The 25673-nt window shown below is 38.3% G+C and overlaps 1 protein-coding gene across 2 annotated transcripts in view; it reads right to left on the minus strand.

Annotated features, from left to right (window-relative positions):
- The window catches only part of RALBP1 (ralA binding protein 1), a 33526-nt gene extending 14030 nt beyond the window's left edge, over positions 1-19496 (minus strand). The window contains exons 1-4 of one of the 2 annotated variants that reach the window (XM_032222470.1): positions 19233-19496; positions 9810-10106; positions 7413-7871; positions 4250-4599 (exon numbers count right to left, since the gene is read on the minus strand). In XM_032222470.1, coding sequence (XP_032078361.1) covers positions 4250-4599; positions 7413-7871; positions 9810-10053 — 1053 coding nt within the window. In that variant the 5' untranslated portion in view covers positions 10054-10106; positions 19233-19496. Of the gene's footprint in view, positions 1-4249; positions 4600-7412; positions 7872-9809; positions 10107-18931; positions 19037-19232 lie in introns of those variants that run through there. The other variant, XM_032222471.1, reaches the window with a different exon arrangement.
- Positions 19497-25673: the final 6177 nt, after the last annotated feature.

Genomic DNA, 25673 nt, shown 5'->3' on the forward strand with positions numbered 1-25673 from the left:
AACGAGGCAAAGGCCTTGCGCACGTGGCGGCAGCCAAAATGGCCGCCGGAACTCCGTGCGGAGGTGAAAAGGCCGAAAACAAACACACACGGCTCAGCCTGGCTTCCAGCAGCCGACGCCGCTCCAAATAACGACGGAGGGAGCCACGCAGCACACCGGCACGCACTCCTCACCCCCAAACCTCCTCTCGCAGTGAAACAAAAACCGAAACAATGCGGCAGCCGCCCGGATCAATCAGCGGCTCCGCAGCAGTGGGCGCACCACGAGGTGCCGAAATTCACTTCTCCTTGTGGGGAAGGAAAGCTGCCTTTCCTGAAGCTGCACCTGGAGCTGGCACCCCCGCAATCCCAGGGATAGGGCTGAGGCTCCGGGCCCGTGGGGGGGGGGAGGCTAGAAGTCCCACAGGGCCCTCCCCAACCGCCTGAGGCAGAGGACTGTCCCCTGGGGCCGCAGCAATGAGGTTTTAGAATTTGCAGAATTTAAAAGTGCCCAATTAAGCCAAATAGGAAGCCAGATCGCATAAAAACAAACCCTACCTAGGAATATTCTCAACAGTACTTGGACCAAGAACGACTGAGAGGAAACTGGGCCAGGATTGGAAGGCACCAGTATTTAAGAGTTTGCTCTCAGTCTTTGGACCAATCAGGCTTTGAGAATACCCACACGTGACCACTCCCTCCCTTCCTCTGGAAAATAACATACAATAGTTTCTTCTAAATGCACCTGTCCTCAGCACATATTGCCCCATTTTGTAATGGAGCATGACATTAAATGTCCAATTGATATGGGACAGAGTCTGCAATAGCAATAGCAATAGCACTTAGACTTATGTACCACTTCACAGTGCTTTACAGCCCCCTCTAAGCGGTTTACAGAGTCAGCATATTGCCCTCAACAACCTGGGTCCTCATTTTACCCACCTCAGAAGGATGGAAGGCTGAGTCAACCTTGAGCCAGTGAGATCTGAACTGCCAAACTTCAGCTAGCAGCCAGTTGAAGTAGACTGCAGTACTGCACCTTAACCACTGCACCACCTCGGCTCTCCATATCTCTTGTAGATATGGCTAAAGATGGGACTGAATGATTGTCCTCTGCACAGCAGCCCTTAGGAGCAGCAATCTATTCAACACTCCTGCTTTGTTGGATATGTGGTCCTGAATATCAGTTGGGAAAAACTGTCTTCTTAAGAGTGCCATGCAAACACCATACCAATCTCAAAAAGCAGAATAACATAGTTGGAAGGGACTTCAGAGGTCTTCTTATCCAACCACCTGCTCAAGCAGGAGACCCTATACTTCTTCTATCCCTCTGAATAGGATTTCTGTTTCTGCTTTGCTTCTTTGTAGCTTGCCATGCCACCCAAATTCAGAAAAACACCACCTAACATTAACTATGATTAATCTGACTGAGCCAGGTTCAAATGATTGTTTGTAAATCTGGATTCAAACTAAATCTGGTTAAGACCAATCACATGTTTCAGTTAGCAAGCTGATCTTATTGCAAAATCTTCTATTTACATTTTAATCCAATGTAACCTTCTTTAAAAAGTCTAGAAATATTATATTATGTATTTATAAATTAATATGGTAGTTGCTTTAAATACGTATTTTACCCTTTCCCCACCATAAAATATTCCAATAAACCTCAGCTATGTTCTATTACTTCTAAGGAATCTTAAAATGTAACGAAATTGCTATAAGGATGCTAAAAAGATCTACTTTGTGGTATTTAACTATTAACCATTTTTAATGTTGTTATATTTAATATCTGGAAAAACTCCAAATTTTATAAAGGACTGGATTCAATTTCATAATACTGAAACTCTAGTTAAATAACCAGAGTGAAGAGCATATGAACATGTTGCATTCATTTAACGTAACTGTGTTAAAAACCAAGGTGGAGTAGGGTAGTTATAAGTGCCGAGTAAAGGTATGAACAATTTAACTAATCCTTACTCGTATACCTCACCAGTAATGAGTCATATAAAGAAATACAATACCTAGAGTCTACCCTAATCTAATTATGTTAAATTATTGGGCACAATGGAACATATTTGAACAAAATCAGTGAAATATGACTTTAAAATTACTTCATTTTTTCTGTCATAATTTTTAAACTATTGACAGTAATTGCATAAAACAGCCATTTCACTTAGAAGATACTATAGAGCTTTTATTGATTGGTCTGGAAACATTAGTAATACAGTAGAACCTTGGGTCATGAACACTTCTGACCACGACCAAATTGGGTGCCGACCAAAAAATCCGCTAAATATTTAACTCTGGTCGCGAACACATCCTCAGAAGGCAATCAAACACAGCTGCAGCGATTTTCCTGCTGCGGCAATTTACCCTTCCGCACCATTTTTTTTTTTTGTACACGCATGCACAGTCAGTCTTGCTTCCGGTCACAAGCAAATGGGGTTGCGACCAAAGTCCTAGAATGGATTACGGTCATGACCGGAGGTTCCACTGTAGTAGTTGTAGGTTTTTATTCCTGCAACTGCCCACTCAGGGACAAGGACCAGGGGCTTGTGACTATTTTAATATTTTAATGTTTAAGTTTTATAATTTTAATATGGATTTGTATGTTGTTTTAACTTGTGATTGGGAATGGCCCAGAGATGGTTATAAAATGGGTAGCTATATAAATGTTTTAACTAAATAATAAATTTAACATAAGAATAGGAACTGTTTAGCTGCAATCCTACAGTAAAACATCAACACATACACCTGCGTTATATTGTGGATGCTCCTTTTGTTGATTCATTCAGAGTTCCTCTTTAATTCAAATGTTTTGAATTATCTGAATCTCTGGCATGTTCAATTTCAGGGATATGTTTGAACATTGTGACCATAAATGTTACCAATTGTAATACAAAACAAGATTTAAACTGTCCAACTTCCTTGTTTTTCTTTACTGCATCCAGAGTACAGGTAGTTTGTTAAAACATGTGGATATCTTTATATCTAAATATATGATCTTACAAATAATAAAAATATACACTCTGGGGCACTTGGAATTACCCCAACCATCTTTAATTTCTATTTTATACATACTTTTTATTAGAGATTTGAATATAGATAAAAATTTAACAGAAAAACAATAGAAAAAAGAAAAAGTGCAGGAAAACAAGAGAGAAAAATATTAAAAAGTATCTTCCAACAGTCACAAACAAACCTATTAGCTCTCCTTACTCTTTAAGATTACATGATTCCCCTTCCCGAATAAAACCCTTTTTTAAATTGGCAAATCTATTAATCACCTTCTCTTCAAATTCCTGGATAGAGAAATATGTACCAACTTTTATATTAATGAATTCTTTCATGCTAATTTAAGTGCAGATATGATGTGAAATGCCTGCCACCAAACTAAATTTTCATTTGTTATACAATTTAACCTTATCTATCTTAAATGAAGTAGTAATTCAAGATGGAAGGACTAAAATATCTGAATTCAATTAATAGTTTGTTTCAGTAAACCATATAAAAGTTGTCATACACTTATGCATTCTATATGGCATTTTGTTAGTACTTATCACCTAACATACATAATGCAGCTAGCTCATAAAAACATGTTTAAATTTTGATCTTCTGCTTGTGATTACTATATACAATATGGATTTGGTGCTAACGATATCTGAGCACACTCCAAAATGACTTAAGATAGGATTTCTGATGGCATATGAAAAGCAGAGACTTTTATGTCCTCAATCTTCAGCACAAATTCAGAATCAAGTACCAATTGAAAGTCCATCTTAATAATGAGTTAATCATTTAACAATGTTGTGCCAGGTGTCTTAACAGTAACATCCCTATATGGCCTCGTGTTTAAAAAAAAAATTAAGAGAAAGTAGTTACCTACTAATATTTCCAACCAAACCTGCTGCAAAATACTAATCACAGTGATTCTGATATCAAATGTCTTAAAATATTAAAAAATATGCTACATCTGTAAAATAAAGGCTATATTAAATTCTAAGAACTCGAGAACTGGAAGCATAGAACTAAATCCAGCTTTGTTAAACAGCAGTCCTCTTTGAGATTTGAAGCCCCTGCAAGAGTAACTATGGCTTAGCTCACTCAGTAAGTTCCATTTGAAGGATGCACTTTGTAAGTATATTTCTGTCTGGACATAGCACACCTTTTCTCTACAGGGGAAATACCATAACCGCATGCAATACAAATAAGGTGATTTCCAAAAATATATTTGAAAACAGTTTGAAATAACAGCTGGCTAGCACACATACCTGGACAGTTGGACTGAGCACTATAGAAATATTTTGGATATTCATTTTTGTTTCTAGCTCCTTTGTAATGACATGGTCCATATGCACCATCAGCCAGGAAATCAAGAGGAAGTTACATTCTGGAAGCTCTTTCAGGAGGCGCTGGCATTCCTGCCGTTTCTCAGACTCCAGGCTCTTCCCACAAGCATCTTCAAAACGAGGCATCAGCTCTTTGGTAAGCAGGTTTTCAGGAAGTTCACGCAGGTATTGTTTCAACAAGCTAGCTACTGTGTTGGGCTCATAGTCCTCTAGGTTAGGGGATTCTTCTCGGTCATATGCTGCTTTTAACTCATCCACCTTTGATTTAATTCCTTAAAAATATTTAGAATGATTTTTAAATCCTTTGAGAATAAAAAAGAATTATAATTCAATATTTTCTGTCGTCTCAATGAACAGTATCACTTGTTAACATTTCACTTTTCATCTCAGAACTCCAAAGAATTCACATGGTGTACCCTCTAATGTTCTCATAGTAACCATCTATGAGATAGGCTAAGGCACAGACATCAAACTCGCGGTGTCACGTTGCCATCATGTGATGTTTTGCGACGTTTTTCCCATTCGCAGAGCTCGGGTGGACGTGGCCTGCATGTGACACATCTGGCTCATGGACCATCAGTTTGACACCCCTAAGAGAATGGCTGATCCGGAATCTCTTCCTAAGAAAAATGGTTACATGGAATTTGAACCTAGCTATTTCAGCAGTAATTCTATTCATAAAAGATAACACAAAATTGGTGATGCCCCTTGAACAGTCAAAAAACCCTAAATCCTACCAAAATTCAGAGAAATACACTCGGTAATACAAGTTTGCTTGCAGGATTCTATATTTAGTTGCTATTTAAAGCTCTTCTGGTCCTCTTGAACAATACTCAATATTGGTTTTCCATCCTATCTTTCTTGTGGAAAGTAACAAATTCCTGGACCCAAATCACATATAACAATAGCAATAGCAATAGCAGTTAGCAGCTTTCAGCCCTCTCTAAGCAGTTTACAGAGTCAGCATATCGCCCCCACAGTCTGGGTCCTCATTTCACCCACCTCGGAAGGATGGAAGGCTGAGTCAACCTTGAGCCGGTGAGATTAGAACTGCTGAACTGCAGATAACAGTCAGCTGTAGTGGCCTTCAGTACTGCACCCTAACCACTGCGCCACCTCGGCTCAATGGTACATAAGGACTGCAAGTGAGGGCAAATTTTAAAAAGTGCAATGGAAGAAAGATCTGGCCATCTTTCGTTGACAAAAAAAGGCAGAAGGAAAATAGAGAGAGACAGAATGATAATTGGTAGGAATTTCAGAATTCTCTCCATTCCTTTAAATTAGAAACTATGCCTAAAAATATTTTTTGCACATATCAGTTGTCAAAGAAGACAGTCTCTTCTTCTATGACACATATAATAATATGCGAGGCTAGCAGAAAGGGAGGGAACAGATCCCTCTAATCTTCTTCAAAGGTTCTAGACCAGGGGTGTCAAACTCGCACCCACGGGCCGGATGTTTCATGTGCTGGCCCCGCCCCTGCCTGGTTTAGCGAAAGGGAAAAAAGTCCTGATACGTCACATGACGCTACTGTGACGTCACAAGTTTGACACTCCTGTTCTAGACTTTTAGCAATCTACTAACTTTTATGGGCTTAACTGAAATATTATTATAATCAAACAAATTGACTTCTGTATGTCATTTGAATTTCTGCTCATGTACTTCTGGATTCTTATATGAATTTTTCTTCAAGCCAGAGAAACTTAGTTATTACTGAGAGAAGCATGCTTTCTGCTATGCTCAGGTAGCATATAAACTGCTATCCTTAAAAAATCAACCATTCTCCCATCCAATCCTATCATTTTTCTAAGCACTGAATACACATTGTCCCACTCAGTGATAGTGACATTCATATTTATGGTATTCCAGAGTAATAAGATACTATGCTTGCAAAATATTTATTTTCAGTGCAGTTTTGTCTTTATTCTCTGCTTTTGCGTTACATGAATGTTGCTTGCATCATGTCTCTCACAAGTGGAATTGGCAATTTAAAGCATAGCTTTACAACTAAATAACTCATTCAAACCACTGTTAATTTTAAGTGAGTCAAAGTTACACAAATGATGTGAATGCTAATTATCTTGGCCTTACTACCAAGATGATTTCTTCAAATCTTAGCTAAAAATATTTAACTGCTGTTTGGCACTTTCTCTGGTTTGAGGACACCTACTAATGAAAAGGAATTCCATCGATATTGAAGCATAGGAAGAAGACACAAATTAATGAACTGTTCTCTGTCTGCTTAAGTTCTTGACAAATCGTTACTTATTAGCACCATACCTTCTTGCCCTGTATAAATCAAAATATTTGTTTATTTAGTCAATTTATATGGCTGCACACCTCAATAAATAAATGACTTTGGGCAGCTAACAGTCTTTAAAAAAACAAGCACATCTATAAAAAGTAAATATTACAGAGCAACCCAGCAAAATCATAACAACTATGGGCATAGCCAAGAAATTGGCTCCTTCACATACTTGGGGTCCCAGGAAAACAGCCTCAAGGATAGATCCTAGCAGACACAGGATACAAAACGTATTTAAAAATATAAGAAACCTACTATATATATTTATGCTATTGGCCTTTATATTGCTTTGCATGGAACTTTCTGCATGGAAGACACACACACTATAAATGAGCTAAAGTTCCTCTTCATGAACTGTACTTTGCTACACTAACTCTGAAGTAATTAAACCATCCTATTGACATGTAGAACAAAATGACCAATGCAATTGCATAGTGCCCAGTGCCAATTTAAAAACCTGCACGTATCAAAGGTAGCAGATGGCAAACTATGCTATTTGGAAATCAAAAGCAATCCTGGCATCTGTAGAAAAGGTTAACCAAACAAACTTTCAAAACACTTCTATTAAATAAGCCACTGAAACTTTTTAAAATATATAAATATGTTTGTGATTTGTTTAATCACAATTAAGTCAGAACTAATAATACATTTCAAGTCAGTGTAAACCCTTTTTATTTAGGGAAACACCCTAATGACAGAAATATTATGGAATTTAAAAAACCATGAAGCAGCAACATCTCATCAGACACATGAAATCTACCTTCAGGTGAGCCACTGTACCTGACACTCTGTAGATGCCTTCGCATTTCATGCCGTATTTTTCTACATAATCTATACATTCCCGGAACACTGCTGGTAGACGGATGCCATCATACAACATGGTCCTTTCGGCTGCATCACTCAAAGGGACTCCAAACACAGGCCGGTGACTAGGAACCTCCACTGGTGGCATTTCTACCTCTTGAACTGTTTTTTTCTTTTTCTTCTTCTCTTTCCATTGTTTGACAACATCTGCTGCTGTCAAGTCTTTTGATTTCTTCTCTTTATGCTTCTCTTCCTTGTGCTTGTCATCTTTATGCTTTTCATCTTTGGGTTTTTCTTTTATCTTAAAGTCTTTTTCCTTCTTTTTGGAGAAACTTGGCTTCTTAAAAACATGAATCCCTTTAGAGCGTTTTAGCTTAGAAGGACTTTCAGCTTCATCTCCAGAGCTATCTTCCTGAAAAGCTGCATAACCTTCCGCTGTTGGGAGTTGGGATTGGGGGTGGGAGAGGAAAAGCAGAAATAAAACCAGATGTTTAAGTTTTGGGTAAGAAAAAAAGCTAGTGCTGAACTCTAATGTGCTATTATTCAAAACACACACTTTGTTCTGCAGAACTAAACAAGTCAAATATTAGGAGTTTTGCACATTTTCCTTTCTGAGCAAAACCAGAACAGTTCATCTCTTGATTGTTTACTGACTACTACCCAGAGTTTTGACAGTAAGTGCAATCTGAATTTATTATAAATAGCAATGCAATTGTTTGATAATTCTGAAAACATCCCACTTGAATCTAATGGTATTAGATTAAGAACTGTAACTTCATCACAAAATAAAATCTTGTATCAAAGTGACTCCAAAACTGATGTAGAGTAACGGCCATATAAATGACACGTAATCTCCTTAGTTTAAAATCTTAAAAAGATAATGCCAAGGTTATTTTCAGCTCTTAGTTGATTTAAAAAATCAAGGAATAGGGAAAATAGTTTTTAAAAAATCTGTACCCCTGCAGTACTATAATTGTCATGACCCTAAATCAGTAATTAACAAGCACATTTAAAAACAGGTGTTGAAAACTGCAAAGAATATAATTCCAATTTAACTCTTTCAATCATTTATTTTTTCTTTCTTTTTCGAATATTAAGCCAGGTATTCTAGAATAGATATTGATGTGCCCATTCTCTAAAAAGAAAGAAAACTTACTATTTAGTTGGCAAAGCCATCCCAAGCATCCTGTCTCTGTATAAACTACTCTTGCTCAAGTGGGTTATACAAACTGCATACGTGATTCCAATTCCACAGCCATAAAACAAATTCAGCTCTTACCAAATTGAATTACCAAATTCTTTACAGCCTTTGAAATATATGCATAGGAGTCTAATAACCGATACCTCCTCTATAACTAACCCTGCCTAACCTCTAGGTGGGAGTAGGAAAATCAGTTTTAAACAAATAAACACGTACACCTGCAATTAATTGCAACACAAATGCTACAATATAAAGCTTCCCAAATGTTTTCCTTCGTTACCCCAAACCACTTATCAGAAAGCCCTTTTTACTCAATGTAGGTAAAACATTTTATATCAATTTAAATGTCCCTTTTATGATTGTGTAATAGGTCTCTGTGGTTACCTAAAGAAACACCACTTTTATCCAATTTTCAGTAATTTATACAGGTTTAGAAAGCACTGATATAAAGAAAAATCAAGGAAAAGGCTGAGTGCAGTTAAAGTTTTCAGGCTGCAAAATTTGATAATTAGTATACCAGAGGAATTTACAATACAATTGTGCAGTGGAACCTCGATTTAGTATACTAACCATGGAGAGTTGGATCCATTGTTCCTGATTGACATTTAATCAGATAGCAATGTCAATGTAGTGATTTATGTTATTTGAATGATTATATCATTGAACAAATGACTTAGATCAGTGGTTCCCAAACTTGGCAACTTTAAGACTTGTGGACTTCAACTCTCAGAATTCTCCAGCCAGCTCTGTATATATACACACATACATACATACACATACATATACATACATACATACATACACACACACACACACTATCCATTAGCATACAAAGAAATGAAAGGTATTACTTTGAGAGGATATTGTATTATTTTTCCCACATGGAAATACTTTTCACATAAAAGCTATGAAAGCTTTTCAATTTTACAGACATTTAGAAACTGACAACTGAAAAGCCAGGGATTGTCCTGGTTAAAAAAGTTCTTCAAAATATATGTTATGAAGTTCTTCATGCTTAAAGAACAGCTGGTTATTTTAAAACATTGATATCATTAACATTCATAGTGAAGTAATAAATAAAGGATAAAGAACATTTGACAAAGAAACTGGGTCATGAAAAAAAGACAATCACCGCATGCTGATAGCATACAGTTTTTCTTAAAGTGACCTACTTCTTTTCTCCTTTTTCTTAAATTTCCCTTTCTTCTTCCCATGTTCTTTCTCATCATCAGACACAATATCAGGAGGCTCATGGAGGCTGTCATGAGGTGGTGAAGGCTCATTCGTGCGATATAAACCAGGGAATTTGGTTGGGCTGATTTCTTCAGAGCTTGGGGTCCTGGCCAGACTTCCACCATGCTCTACCCTGCGGTGTTCGCTGGGACTGCTGGTGGGGGGCAGGAAGCACTCTGTCATTCTTACTCACTGGCACCACAGCAGAATAGTATCCTGTTACCTGTCCATTACTCCTGCAACAAAAAAAAAACAATCTGAAACCCTCCAAATATTCTCAGGGACAAAAAGATTTTTCAAGAAACATTTATAATGTGAGCTATAAGATGCCCATTTGTCACAAATGAGCAGGAATTCATTACATTTTTCCCTATTATTTTTTATTAAATATATCAGGAAGATTTATCCAGGAAAACAACATAGCCATCACCTCATAACTTTAATTACCCCCTGGCAAATTCTCAGGATTAATTAATCCATGGAAATTCTCAGTTTACGTAATTCACTAAACCTAATCAACTGATTTAATCAAAAGAAAAGTATAATGGCATTCTTGATGAAACTGGCAGGATAAATATGTTAATCTTGTTTGTACTGTACTTACCATTATCCAAATATACCCTTCCACTTCCTGAGCATTTTATTCTTTTCCAGGCAATCCCCTTGTATTAATTTTGAAATTAAAGACTTCTTAACACAGAGTTATTATTTAGGCTAATAACAAGATATAGCATCAGGGAGCTATATTGCACCTCACTAAATTAAATGCCATCTTCAGTGTACATCATACATAAGAAAACTATAAAAATAAAACACAAACACACATCCTTCACATTCTGTACAATTGAATTGAAAACCCCTGACACTTCATTAATATTACACTGAACAGTATAATTCAATATAGTTACTACTCTGGGATAGAAGCTGTTTTTCAGCCTATTTGTCCTTGTTTTTATTATCCTGTACTCCTCTGCCAGATGGTAATAGTTCAAAAAAAGGGTAACCAGGATGGATCTTTAAGAATGTTTTGAACTTTTTTAAGGCAGTGGAAGCTATAAAAATCTTCCAAGGAAGGGAGAGGGCAACCAATGATCCTCTGGGCAATGATGTTAACCCTCTGGAGTGCTGTCCTATCTGTCACTTGCAATTAGCAAACCATACACAGGTGTAGTAAGTTAAAATACTCTCTATAGTGCAGCAGTAGAAGGTCACCAGCAATTTTTTATTCAATTGTTCTTTCCTGAGAAGTTTCAGTAGTATAATCTCTGCTGGGCACTTTTGACCAGTGCTGCAATGTGAGCATCTCAGGTCAGGTCCTCTTTTATGATAACACTCAAAAACGTAAAACTGGCCATTTGCTCCACTTGGTCTCCATTGATAACCAAGAGCTGAATGTCTGATGGTATTCCTTCTGTAGTACAATTCTGTAGAATTGTAATTCTACAATTCCTATATATATACATAATAGATAGGCAATTAATAGGCACAAGTTCCCAAATATAATCATTCTTCCCTCAGCCCTTCAAACCACCATCATCTAGTGCTCCAGATTGTCAAAATAATAAGCCAGATCCATGTTGGGTCTCCTGAATGCCAGAACCGAGATCCAGCAAATAAAGGAAAAAGCAAGCAAGGAGATTTTCTTCGCAGTTCTTCCTTCCTTATATTGCCTTGATTCACTAGAAACGTTTCCCAATCCTCTGTAACAGTTTGTCAGAAGGAATGGGCAACTACAAGAGTCAACATGAAGACCTGCCTACCTTATCACTACTCTGATTTAAGCTACTGGTAAAATCCCAGGAACAAATGCTAATATGAAGAATAACATTTCAACACCATGTCTCTCCTTTCTCTTCTCAGATTCTTTAGAAAGATAAAGAGCAGAGGTGCTTCCAAAGTGTTTTTTCATTCCTGAATTGGATGAATATTTGTGTACAGAAATTTAAATAAATACAATAAATAAATGAAATTCAACATTCCCAAACAGAACTGATGCCAGACATTTAACAACATCACAAATACAATGCAGCATTCACCAAATATATTAGGCAGCAACTGCTTTTAAAAGCAGATGCGTAACATCTACCTGAGAAAACATATTCTCAATTTACATGTCATTTATTTTTATTCCTCCTTTATTATTTTTATGAATAACTCAAGGCAGCAAAGAAACCTAATGTTCCTTCTTCCTCCTATTTTCCTCATAAGAAACTTGTGAGGTGGGTTGGGCTGAGTGTATGTGACTGGCCCAAGGTCACCCAGCTGGCTTTAACCACTAGACCAGGGCTGACAAACTCCTGGCCCACGGGTCGGGATGCATCATGTGCTGCCTACCCCTGGTTTAGTGAAGGTGGAGAAAGTCCTGATTCATTACGTGACACCGCCATGATGACGTGAGTTTGACACCCCTGCACTAGACCAAACTGGCTCTACTATATGTGTCAGTACTCCACTGGTATTTAAAATATATTTTGAATGTAGATTATTGGGGGCTGCACCTTTAACAAATCTGCGAAGCAAAATGTCAACTCACGAAGGTTTCCTGACCTGCTCCCGAGTTGCCATAGGTAGGGGGATGAGAAATCACGCCTCACAACTGCAATTTCCCATCTCCCTGCCTGTGGCAACTCAGAAACACGTCAGAAAAGCTTTGAGGGTTGACATCGAGGAATTCACATCTCAGTCAAAACAAAACACATCCTATCTGGCTGAAGTCAAGGCCATCTCTACGGAGACCGCAATGGCCAGAGGGAGTGACTACTACGACCTGTGAAATTGCTTCATTGGAGAATGTGACTGGTGACACACCTTGGGGGGGAGGGGAAAACAGGGTCAGAGGCAAGGTGCGAACTGGGTGAAGTCAGAACTGGCTTCACTTAGGTCGTGTTGACATGGTGCGCCTAATAAACAACTGGATTTTCCTTGCAAAATGGGTTGAGGCTCCTAATTTTAATAGGGCATTGGTCAGAACCCTGACATCAAATGCTTATATCAGATAAATGACTCCCACTCAATGGTATAACAGCAAATTAGCAATGGGGCACAACAGGCTGCCAAAATCCTGACCACTTTTATCTTCCTGGTTTCCGCATTTTGAAGGTGGGATTTATACATATGAAATAAAAATTGGAAATTCAGAATAACTACTGCAAGTGGCAGAAGACACAACAACATCTGTCTATTTAGAAACATCTTTAAAAGTGTCTGATGAGTTTGAAAGCCAAAAATAATCTCAGTAGATATTCAAGATTTTTTTTTCACCATCTTTTTCAAGGGAGTTCCTAGGCTCCAATACATCCTTTCCCTTCATGTTAATTTTAAGGTGGGATGGAGATTCATGAAGCAATACTGTATATTACACAATTATAATGCAGACCTTTAATTCTCCATTCATTTACTTCAATGGCAGAATATAGGGTTTATTTTAAGGCAAACCATGACTTAGATAGGAAACTTTTGTTTTGATTACATTTAATTTACATCCATACAGGCCAGCCTGAAAATAAAGTACAGTTTTCAACTGAAAGAATAAAATGTCTCATGTGTACAGTACGTGCTGGTAGAACAAGTTTTCATTTCAAAAAACAGTATCATGGGATAAAGATGATCAGGCAATTCATTGTTCCCACATGAATCACAATCACACTACAATTACTATTAGTGAAAGGATTTGTAATGATGCAAGTTTCACAGGCAAAGCAAATACTAAACCGCACATGATGCAAGAGGTTTCTCTGTACACCCCTTACCGTCAGGGCTAGTGATAGCTTGTTAGAGAAATTCTAAGAAGTGTGTGAAGTAAATGTATTAATCTTTCTCTCCATTGGCAATACTACTCTAAAGATCTGTGTGGCTATTTTGAAATGAAATAAAGAAAAACAGGAGCTCAAATCAAAATTCTCCTATATTTAATGCAGTCTGAAAGGAGTCTGCATTTCCAATCTGGTCAGGTTGAATAGGCTGCTAGTCCCTCTATGACTTCTAAGGCAAATACACTGCCACAATATATTTTTATCATTACTAAACCTCAGCTGGACAATCCAAGAATCTAAGAGATTTAACTAAAGCGGAGATTTTCTACACCTTTCCTATTTTGTCTTTAAGATCTGGATAATAATATGTTCCCCAGTATTGTAACATATGGAGAAGAGTCTCAGGCTGCGGAAAAAAATACAGTAGAACCTGGAGTCACAAACGCTTCTGACCATAACCAAATCGGGTGCCGACCAAAAATTTCACAAACTTTTTGCACCTGGTCATGAACAAATACTCGGGTAGCGATCAAAGCTGCAGTGATTTTCCCTGCCGCAGCAATTTCCCCAGATGCGCCCTTTTTTTGTATGCACATGCATAGTCAGTCTTGCTTCTGGTCACGACCAATCGGGTTGCGACCGAAGTCCTGGAACAGATTATGGTCGTGACCGGAGGTTCCACTGTACTAAGATCAACTCCAGCAGAATAAAGGTCAGAGGTCAATGAAGATCACATGCAGCAGTCATCTTCAATTTCATGATCCAAATATCACTACCACATAGTTTATTTTTGCAGCATTGTTTTTTGTGGGGCTTTTCTCTGATAAAACACTCAAAACATACTATGGCATATTTATCTAGAAGACTGTATATCACCACCTATCTTATGAAACAAGATGGCTCATAATAATAATAATAAACAAAAGGGAAAACAAAAATCTGGAATCTAAAACAACATTTTCGGATCCATCTAACAATATAAACCCCAGAGTCCAACCTTATTTTATTCCAGAGTCAGCTCTTTATAGCTTTCCAGAAATCTAAACCAGTGGGGTCCTATCAGATTCCTATTGTTCAGGGGAGAGGCTGTTATAGAAATGGCACGCTTCCTAAATCCCTCTGGATGGCAACATTTAAGAGTTGAACCTGTAGCATGCTCACCCTCTAGCCTGGTAAGGAACCAGCAGGACACCACACTGCAGCAATCCAACTAAGTGACAGAGGCATGAGTGATGCAGGCAATGCCAGGAATGGATTTAAATTGTGCATCACCTGTCTTGGTAAGTGGTGCCTTATTGAAAAGCAGAGACAACACACCACCAAAGTTGGTAATGTTAAAATGCTAAGCTATTCCACCTTTACTGTTAGAGACAGTTTCTCCTGGTACTGGCTCTGCAATGAAATAGCAACAGCAGATTGGATAGGGATGGAGAAATATAATTGGGCATCATCAGCCTACTGATGATGATACTGCATCCCATGTCATCAAATGCTGCTTACCAAGCAGTTTCATGTACAGTAATTTTTAAAAAGACTGGTGAGAGACCCAAACCCTAAGCTAAAGCATCCCAGACACAGGAGCCTAGGGGCCTTCTCCCCCCACATACCAAATGGAACTGGCCACAAAGGAAGAAGCTGAACCATTGCAGAGCAATGCCTTCCAACCCCTGAACCTGGTCCAAAAGGATACCACTGTCGGTAATATCAACGGGCCCCAGGAAAGCACGAGTCAGGACAGTAGCATCACTTTTGTCTCAAGTACTCCAGAGCAGGGGTCTCCAACCTTGGCAACTTTAAATCTGGCAGACTTCAACTCCTAGAATTCCCCAACCAGCAAAGCTTTGTTGGCTGGGGAATTCTGGGAGTTGAAGTCCGCCAGGCTTAAAGTTGCCAAGGTTGGAGACCCCTGCTCCAGAAAACATCCACAAGCGTGACCATTGCTGTCTGCATACTGTAACCCAGCCTAAACCCACAGAAGAAAGGCTTCAGATAATCGACTTCAAATAAGGCCTTCTACCATTGAAAGGCAGCTGTCCTAGGTTGGAATTGACAAAAATTTGTTGAACCCAAGTATGGTCTTTGGAAAAGGGGATATATTACTGCCTTCTGCAAGATGGCTATTGGTTTGGATAGGTTTAAAAGAGTAATAAATAAACCTATAAGATAAAGGTCTATGAAGTGTTATTCTTAAGACATCTAGGTAGATGAACAATTCAATACAATTAATCTATCTATGACAGAGAATATCAAAGGAACCATTCAGCCACAGTTCAATATTTCTAAAGCCTCAATCCTATATATAGGCTGGCAAATAGATAACGATCACAATAAAATCTAAAAGTGGACTGTGCAATATCTGAAGAGGGAAATATGTATTATTTCATTTGGTAGACAAGATGCATACTATGACTGCCAAGTTCCTGTTCCTGCCCTTTACCTGTCCCACTGGTTAAAGTGAAGTTCCATGTAACAGTTTCAAGAAGAAAGGAAATAATCAGGCTAATTTTGACCATACTCAGCAAATGCCTTCAAAACAAACAAAAATGTTTGCAACTTTTCTTTGCATTTTATTTTTAAAATCATGCTCCAATATCTCTCTTCCAACAGCAAGTTATCGCTCTAACCACAACATGCAATACAAAAGTAGGATGAGAATTTAAACATATGACTTTCACATCTGCTTTAGCTTGAAAATAGAGTTTTAGTGATAACCAAAAATACATGTAAAATTCAACATGGATGAATTTCTCCTCAAAAGGGTGTAATAAGGTAAAATGTTTGCACAATTCATACTGCTATGCAAATGAAGAAACTTGATTTAAACAATATTGGTATGGGAATGTTCTTTCTTGACTGATATTCAGATATTATCATAGCTTTAAGAAAGAAATCCAACCATGAGGCTACAGCAACCTGGAAACCTTGGTAATATATTAACCAGGTTAAACTTTAGAAAAACTGCAGCTACTTATAATATGCTCACTCTGTGGAACCTGAGCAATTATCATTTGTGGGAGGAGGGGGGGGATCTCACAACAGGATCAAGGAGGTTTTTATTATATATGCATGCACACACAGAAACAAAATATTGCCTTTCCTTATAAAATTCTTCATGGTATTAACTGTATAAAGAGCAGTCTAATTCTAAGTGAAAATAACAAAATAGCTAAAGTAGTACCAATAGTAGCATGTTAGTGTTGTGGAATTCTACTGCTGTGGAGTTTTATGCTGCTAATAATTAGCATAGGCAATCTTGAATACCCAAAAAACATTGCAAGATTACACAATTTAATGAAAACCCAAGCACCAATACAAGCAATAATACAACTATTAGATTAAAAACTATAAACAATACGGTTACAACAGGGCATGTCCCAACTATGTTAATTCAATTTGTATTTTATTATTCTGAATGGATTAAAATTTAACAGATTATGAAATCTAAAGAGCACAATTAAAATACCATAAACATAAAATGCTTATTTACAATTACAACATCAAATAAAAGATTTTTTAAAGGAATTCTTTATCTATCAAAAAACCATGGACCAAGATATGTTTTTATAGCCTATCTGTGAAGAGAAATCTCAGAGGAGGAGGGCAGTCTAGTGTCTTTAATAATCATTGAAAAGATTCTAGTTACATCAGAACAGAAAGTGGGCCTCTAAGACAAATAACAAGCTTCAGATAGGATTACGGAAGAGATTACTATTATTAAAATACCCTTGTTCTAGACTACTTAGAGTTTTAAACTAAGCTAAACAGACAAATGTGTTTAGGACTGACAACATGGTCAACTGAACATATGGCAAGTTTCCCCCCCCTCCAATTTATGTTGTTGACAATTTTCAAGAGTTTTACAGTAATCTAACCTGGATAGTTAGAATGCAAATAATTGAAACCAATTTCATCTTTTTTACAATAGACTGCACTTGATGAATCAGCCTAAATTATTAGAAACAAACAAAAACAATATCCAGGCAACATCTGCTCAACTATCTTGGGGAAAGCACAAGATATATCAGTTGATTATTAGCAATTGATCATAATAAAGGACACAGAATAGTAAAGGTATTTTTATGCTAAAATAAATGGCATATGAGACAAGACAGATGTATTCCATCGTTCAGTCACCACCCATTCTGTATCTGCTACGGTAGCTATACAAAGGAAAGATAGCCCAATATATCAGAGTATATTAAAGGAACCAAAGATAACAGATGGTATGCATACTTATATCATTAATGAGAGAAAGACTGGGAAACAGTAAAAGGTTTAAGCAAAATGTAGGTAGGACAGAGAAAGGAATAAGAAAGGAACAAAGAACAAGGTATTTTCCAACAAAACATGAAATTTCAGTCTAAATAGAACATATTACCAGCATTGCTTCATCTGTTAATTTCTTCCCTATTAATTTCTCTCACACTAGCCAGAGTACCTCTTCTGTATAACAAGAACAAACAATAGCTTTGGCAGAATCAATTACATTATTTAATTCAATCTCACACTGCATGACGGATTAAAAAAAAGAGTAGGACAAGTTGCATTGTGGAGGGATACATTTTGGAATTAGTGATTGTAGGCCACAAACAAATACATACATATGTGTGAACCTTGATGTTCACATATTCAAATACAGTTTGCATTGCACATTTCCACCAATTCTTGATAACAGCAGCTGCTGTCACAATGAATGCAAATGCATACTCATAAATCAGTTTCAGAATATTCCTTTTGTTTAGAACACATAATTATTTTAAATATGGCATATGGAAAATCTTAACAGTGGCATGTATAATTACAAAACATGTTCTTTTAAAATAGAAATGAAGTTGCTACTGGGATTCTCCCAACAATCCCTCTTCATACATACTCTGCTTGCATGCCTGTTTTTCCACCACAGAAATTAACCAGAAACAATATACAGACTAAGCAAGTAGTTGTTTTAGATTACACTCCAACAAGCCTTACTGCTGCTCAGGGTGGAGGAGTACATGTCAACCACCTGATGACCATGAATTAATTACCATGCACCAGATTTTCCCTGCCTATTATTTTTTATTTTAATTAGGATGGTAAGTCTCACAACATTTACACCTAGCAAAAGATTCTGGAAGTTACGGTTCCTAGGTATCTGGAGGCAACCTGGTCCTTCTAACCAGAGCCCCAACAAGTCTCGTCCACAAATTCATCGTCGAAGTCTGGTGCCTTTGAGCAATGGGGGCAGAGAAATCCGAGGGAGCAATGACATATGGCAGGCAGACTGCAGAGCATTCACTCCAAGTTTGATTCCCAAATAGAAATGCAACCTGAAAGCATTGAATGTGGCACATAAAAAGCCCAGGGCAGTTGCGTTGCATCTCCGGAGGGACCCCACCACTGTCAAACATCGGAGCAAGCAAGCGGGGCGCGCGGGAAATGACAGCGCAAGTTCCAACCAGAACTCAGGGCGCTGTATGGGGCTGAGTACGCATGCGCATTCCACAGCACGCGTCAGCTACTGCCCATCCCCATCGTGGTCACTGAGGGGCGGCCTCCCTAGTCAGGAATGGAACTTCGATGGAAGAGAACCCGGAATATGGGACGGCCATGCACCCTCTTCACACTGACCTGAGGAATAGGGAGAGGTATCCTGCCGCTCGCACGACGGCTGTGCTAACTTCACCTCGTACCCAGCATCACTCAGACCCCGCTCTGCACTCCAACCCGCTGTTGTCTTGCTTGCAAGGTCGGGTGTATAGGAAACAGAAAGAGGCGCATGCGCGGTCACCCTTTTCCCCGACTTTCTCGTTCTGTTTCTTCCAGCCTTTCGGCTACCTAGGTTAGAGGCCGGAATTAAGCGCGCACGCGCATGACGTACAGGGAGGGGCCGTCATAGTGACTGAGCGACCGAACTTCCCTGGAGGATCAAAGAAGGCAGGCGGAAGGGTTGCGCCTGCGCGCTCATTCTCCCTGCTATGGTTATGGAATAGGCCAGAGCTGGAGTCAGGCCCTCCTCCCTATGGTGCATTTCGGGAAATGTAGTTTAAGTCCAAACAAGAGGGACGAGGGAATTTTGAATTGAGATTACTTGTGTGCTTGAACTGCATTTGGAAATTGAGGCTGGCGAGAGTGCGTTCAGGATACAGGCCCATGGCTTCAACACACCTATCTAGCTGTGTTTTGTTTTCTAATTGGGCCTTATTCCTGATTGAAGGTGCATTTAGACCAGTATTTTTCAATCTCACCTCCTTTAAAATGTGTAGACTTCAGTTCCCAGAATTCCCCACCCAACATACTGGATTGAGAATTCTGGGAGTTGAAGTCCACACACCTTAAAGTTGCCAAGATTGAAAAATTCTGAGTTAAGCTATCCAGATGGCCAAATCATTCTTACAACCAGTGCTTAAGCTGTACCCATATAGTACCCTGTAGTAACATTTCACTCCAAAAATAACTAGGTGGCCTGGGCTTTTATTCAGAAGTAACATACTAGATTACTGGCAACATGATAGGCTTGGTCAGAATACAGCAAAAAACAAGAAACTCTCAGATCGTTGGTGGTAGTGCTGATCAAGAGGATAGAAAGAGAAGAGTCTTCAGCCATTTCTCTCTCTTCATTTATTGAATGAAAACTAGTTAATCTGCAAGAAAACCCTACATTTAGGGCCTAAGGCCCTCAAAAACACAAAACTTTTACCTTAACTCTGTTTCTTTTTATTAATTTCTATTCACTATTTACAAGGATTGGAATGGTCAACTTGTAGTTCTCCAAATATGGGTACAGTCTTTGACTTAAAACAATTCATTCAGTGAAAGAAGTGACCATGACCAGTTCTCACACCTAACAACTATCATAGCATCCTCACAGTCATGTGATCAAAGTTTGTGAGCTTGGCAATCAGCATGTATTTATAGCATCCCAGGGTCATATGATCACATTCTTTTCAGACAGCTCCCGACACAGTCAATGGGGAAAGCCAGATAAAAAAGGTTGTAAAATCAGGCACAAGTCACTTAACAACTGCCTTGCTTAGTAACACAAATTCTCATTCCAATTGTGGTTGTAAGTCAAGGACTACCTGTTTATTGCAGAATACAGCCAAGGTGGCGCAGTGGTTAAATGCAGCACTGCAGGCTACTGCTAGATCAGCAGGTCAGCGGTTCAAATCTCACCGGCTCAGGGTTGACTCAGCCTTCCATCCTTCCGAGGTGGGTAAAATGAGGACCCAGATTGTTGGGGGCAATATGCTGACTCTCTGTAAACCGCTTAGAGAGGCCTGAAAGGCCTATGAAGCGGTATATAAGTCTACTGCTATTACTGCTATTGGTCAGCATGGCTGAGGAGATGCTGATAGCTGCAGCTTAGCTATTTGGGAAAAACTATGGGTTTTCTTTGCTTTATCAAGTCTATCATCCAATGTTATCTATAAAATAGATTAGAGACCATCAGCCTACAACAGTGGTCTCCAACCTTTTGGGCATCAAGGACAATGGAGAGAGGTTTTTCGGTGGACCAGATGAGGCATAGTTTCATGTGCTGCCTACATTCTGTGGATGGGGCTTTGCTTGTTTGTGTGGCCTGGTTTCTGGGGACCCCTGGCCTAGAACATCTACTAAATGTCATAGCCCAAGGGAATATTAACAGAGATGTCTGTAATCATAGACCAGTATTTAATAATTAAACCCAAATGGCACTTTTCTTCTTTGTTCCTCAGCCCCACCAAACTACTTTATTCCTTAGCTCATGCTTCACATACTGTTTTACCTTCCTTCCCTCTTATTGTAGGAACTACAATCTTTTTGATATTCAATTGGTTCCTGTATTTTTGCAATTTAGGAAAGACGTTTGCATTAAAGTAATGTCAGTTGGGCTGAACTCTGAACTATTTTTTTATTTAAACAATTGACATAGTAATGGTTCATTTTTAACATAGTTTGCTACAAGTTGTTTTCATGATGCTCATCTCTTCTACAAACAACTAAATTCCACTATTCCTTGTTTTAGCTTGATTGTATCAGATACTTTTTCAAGTATCAAGTAAAGGTTATTACTTTTCCATACAATTTGTCCTTTACAGTGAGGGCACTAGGATGTAATTCAGACTAAAGACGTGTGGCTAGGTGATAGTAAACAAAGGTAAGGTAATTAAGGTTGATGATATGGAACTACCAATTGGCCACATAGTGGATATACAGACCAACTAGGTGTATCTTAATATCCCATGAAGAGGCAAAGAAGCAACAGCCAAACTATGAAGACAGGTCTCGAAAAGCCAGCTATATGGGAAGAACAAGATCTACACATCATCAATAAAGCTTGCATTTATTTTAGGTTTGTTTTTTTCTTGCTCTTGACCACTTTTTGGTTGGGGAAAAAAATCCAACTTTTGGGGAAAAAGATCAACAGCTGCTTAGTTCATTTCCACCCACCCCATTCTCCCCCCAAGCATGAGAATACAATTAAGTTAAAATTAAAAATGTAATTCACATGCCCGGCATTCAAGCATAATCCTTGAACTTTTGAGTACTTTATTTATATGGCAGATTGCCAAATGCTTTGTCTAATCATTTCAGTTGCAACTTTATTCAATCCTTACAGAATGAGTTCTTTGTTGTAATTACGCTCCTGATAAAACAAGTTCATCCCGGGAATTTGTATGTTCTACTCAGTTTGGTGTTTATAAGTGACTTCATATTTGCAGTGCACTATATAATCACATACTTCCATTTCACTTGCTGTGTTTGAAGGTAATAGAAATTTAATGCCAACAAGTCCAGTTGTCTCCTGAAAAAAGCACCTTTGAGACAACCATGTCTTGGATGACCGAGAATCTCTACAGACTTTTAATACCAACAGTTTAAAATGGATATCATATATTCCTACCTTTTCCTACCATGTCTGCAAGGTTGCGAAAGATAACTTTTTAAAAATGTATTTCTCTAGGAAGTCATTCTTGAATTAATTCAGAAGCAGCTGTTCTTTCTTAGGAAAGCAGTAAATAATTTTTCAGGTTTTTTTATTATGCTGTACTCCCTTTTCATGATCCTATAATCCCTTAATTCAGGATAGAGTCGGGCAACTGAATGGAGTTGACTGTTCACTGGCCAGATGCCCCTCCTGATGCCACATGGATGGAGTTCATAGCAGATACATTTTTCTTTGCGCAGTAGGAGAGAAAAATCTGCCCCTATCTAGGATTGAGCTCTCAACCTTTGGAGTGAGAAACAAGCTTCTTCATCACTAGGCCACCATGCCACTCTCTATTTTTTAAATTATATATATAGGAAAAAAAGGCCCAGAAATGTATACAGTATTTATTCAACAAAATTAGACTTACATACCCCACCTACATACATTAACATTAAATGTATCAGTTTATTTAACAGAAACAAAAAGTCAGTCCAAAATTCTGACTAGTCCTCCAAATGAGACTCCTCAAAATAAAATGTTTGTTTGGGTGTGAAGGTGATCTCTTCCAACTTTGTTTAATTATCAGTGGATTGGAGTCCTGCCAGATTTGTTAGAATTTAGTAGTAGTTTTTTAAAACTGGCAAACACGCAATGAGACACCTCTTATTATGACCTAAGGAAAACAGGCAAGAACATGTTGATCTGACCTGATTTCTTTTTGAAATTGAATATGCTGCCATCCGTCTTTTTCCCTTTCAGGTGTTCCATAATTTGGATTTAAAATCACCCTCCCTCCCTATTTCCTGGTTATTGCTAAACTCGTAGAACATACACAGAATGTTCTAGCTTCATATTGCTACACATGGACTCCTGGCCAATGTTTGCAAATTAATTATGGGAAAGAGTTGCAGAAAAAGCAATCAGTTAATGATGAGTCATTAGTTAATTCACTTGTTCATATATTCATATTTATAAATACTTTCATCCTTTTAGTCTTTTGCTGTTTAGGTTGTGATTAATATTCAACTCATCCCAAACAAGACTGTGTTGTTCTGGATTGGTGGATATCATGGTTCTGGGGACCTTCCATCTTTCATTCTAGATGGAGTGACACAGCCCCAGACAGACTTACTGCACATTCTGGGGCTCGGGGCTCCTGCTTGAGGAGCAGATATCAGCCATGGTTACCAGGCCCTTTACACAGCTGAGGGTATGCCTATTCTTAGAATGGGGGCCCTGTTCATGATCACTTCTATCCTTGTGACCCCCCAGCTTGGACTACAGCAATATATTTTATGTGGGGCTGCCTTTGAAGTGTATTTGGAAGCTTCAATTGGAGTAAAATATGACAGTATGGGCATATATTAGTGCCAATTATTCATCACATGTGACACGACTGCTCTATGAGCTGCATTGGCTTTTGGTGTGCTCCTGGGTGCAATTCAAAATGTTGGTTTTTGCCACCAGATTATTTATAGGACTGTTTCTTCCCAATTATTTTTACCTGTCCTTTATGATTGAGCAGAAAGACCATGCTCAGTAGGTAATATTGGTTGGCAGATCCCAGAAGAAAAACCTTTTTTGCTCTGGCACCCGCTTTGTGGAGCATCATTCAATCGGAGATTAGATTGGCCCATTCCTGTTGGCCTTGAAAACTTGCCTTTTTCTCCAGCCTGGCCCTCTGGATATGGGTTAGAGCATATCTCCTGGTTTTTTTGATTAGGATTAGATAATAGCTCATATCATATCTCATCCTCAGGTCTGAAGTCAGGGAGGTAAGAGAAGAAATGCAACGGAATGAATGTTTACCAGTCAGTTTCAGTGTTGGCTGTTTTCCCATTTTGCACTGAGATCTTCCTTCAGTTTGGCTGCCAATTTTGCTTCTTTCATTTGGGAATTGCAACTATGGGGCGGCGCCTAGCTCTGTAGTTTTTCATCTTCCTCTCTTGCTCCAAGGAAGGAATTCTGTGCACAAAGTTCATTGACGTAGGAGGCAAAATCCAATGCTGTTTTTGAGGCACTATTGGTTTTGGTAGCCAATAAATTTCTAGTGGGGAAATAGGCCCCTTCTTCAGCCTGCCACGTTCAGTGGTGGATAATCAGCAGTCACTCTTTAAAATTTTCTAAGTAATTAGAATGTTTCAAAATTAATTATTGAACAGTGATATCTGGGAAGCTGGATTAAAACCCTGCATCCATTAGGCTGGACGTCACTGAGGTCCAGGTAGCCCTTCCTTAGAGCGTATCTAAAGAATTGGATGATGCTGTAACCTTTCTGGAATGCTTTTCAGAAGCCACAGAAATTCTGTACTAAGACTTTCCCCAATTTAATTTCATCTTCCTGTATTAACATTACAAACATCCTTAGCTAGTTATTTTTATTAACTCTTTTGATTATGTACAAGGGTAGAATGTTTGACTTGGAATAATTCTGCCATTTATTATGTTTAACATAACTAGAGCCAGCACATTGCTTTTTAAACTTTGCTGGGTTTCTTCCACACTAAGATGTTTTTCTGAATAACTGTGCTGTTTACAGAATATGTAAAATAATAAATAATATTAAAATAATAGTTGCCTGTATTTTGTTTGTAATTTTCCATGTCTTTTAAAAGTGCAGAAATTCCTAAGAATTAAAGACTTTTAAGTACACAGTAACCCTATTTACAGAAAGATGTGCATGTACTTATGTGTATACATACTACCCCTTATCTCAATATTGTAAATATAAACACAAATATACATGATGTTCATCCATCATGTTCGAAGAGGACCTTGACATCTAACATTCACAGAAATTGGGGGGATGTCAAGATTTGCACATGAATTGGATTAAAGTGAGGGAAAGGTACATATAAATACACATACAGTATACTGACCTTAAATAAAAGGGCATTCAAGTTTGTAATCAATGCAAATTTAGAAAAATGAGATTAAAATGGTTTGATTGATTTAAAAACTGAACAGAGTTTGGTTGAGGTGGACACACTTTAAAAGAGATTTGCTTGCTAGGTAGTTGTTGTGGCTCAGCAGGATCCGGTTGAGCTGCTGATGGACTCGGATAGTGAGGAACCATAGGAGTCTGCCATGGAAGATGTGGAGGACCCTGGGCAGGGTTCAGACTCAGAGCAGGGACCAGAGAGGTTGGTTGGCCACCA

The sequence above is a fragment of the Thamnophis elegans genome, chromosome 8, assembly GCF_009769535.1.
Source record: "Thamnophis elegans isolate rThaEle1 chromosome 8, rThaEle1.pri, whole genome shotgun sequence".
NCBI classification, from domain to species: Eukaryota; Metazoa; Chordata; class Lepidosauria; order Squamata; family Colubridae; genus Thamnophis; species Thamnophis elegans.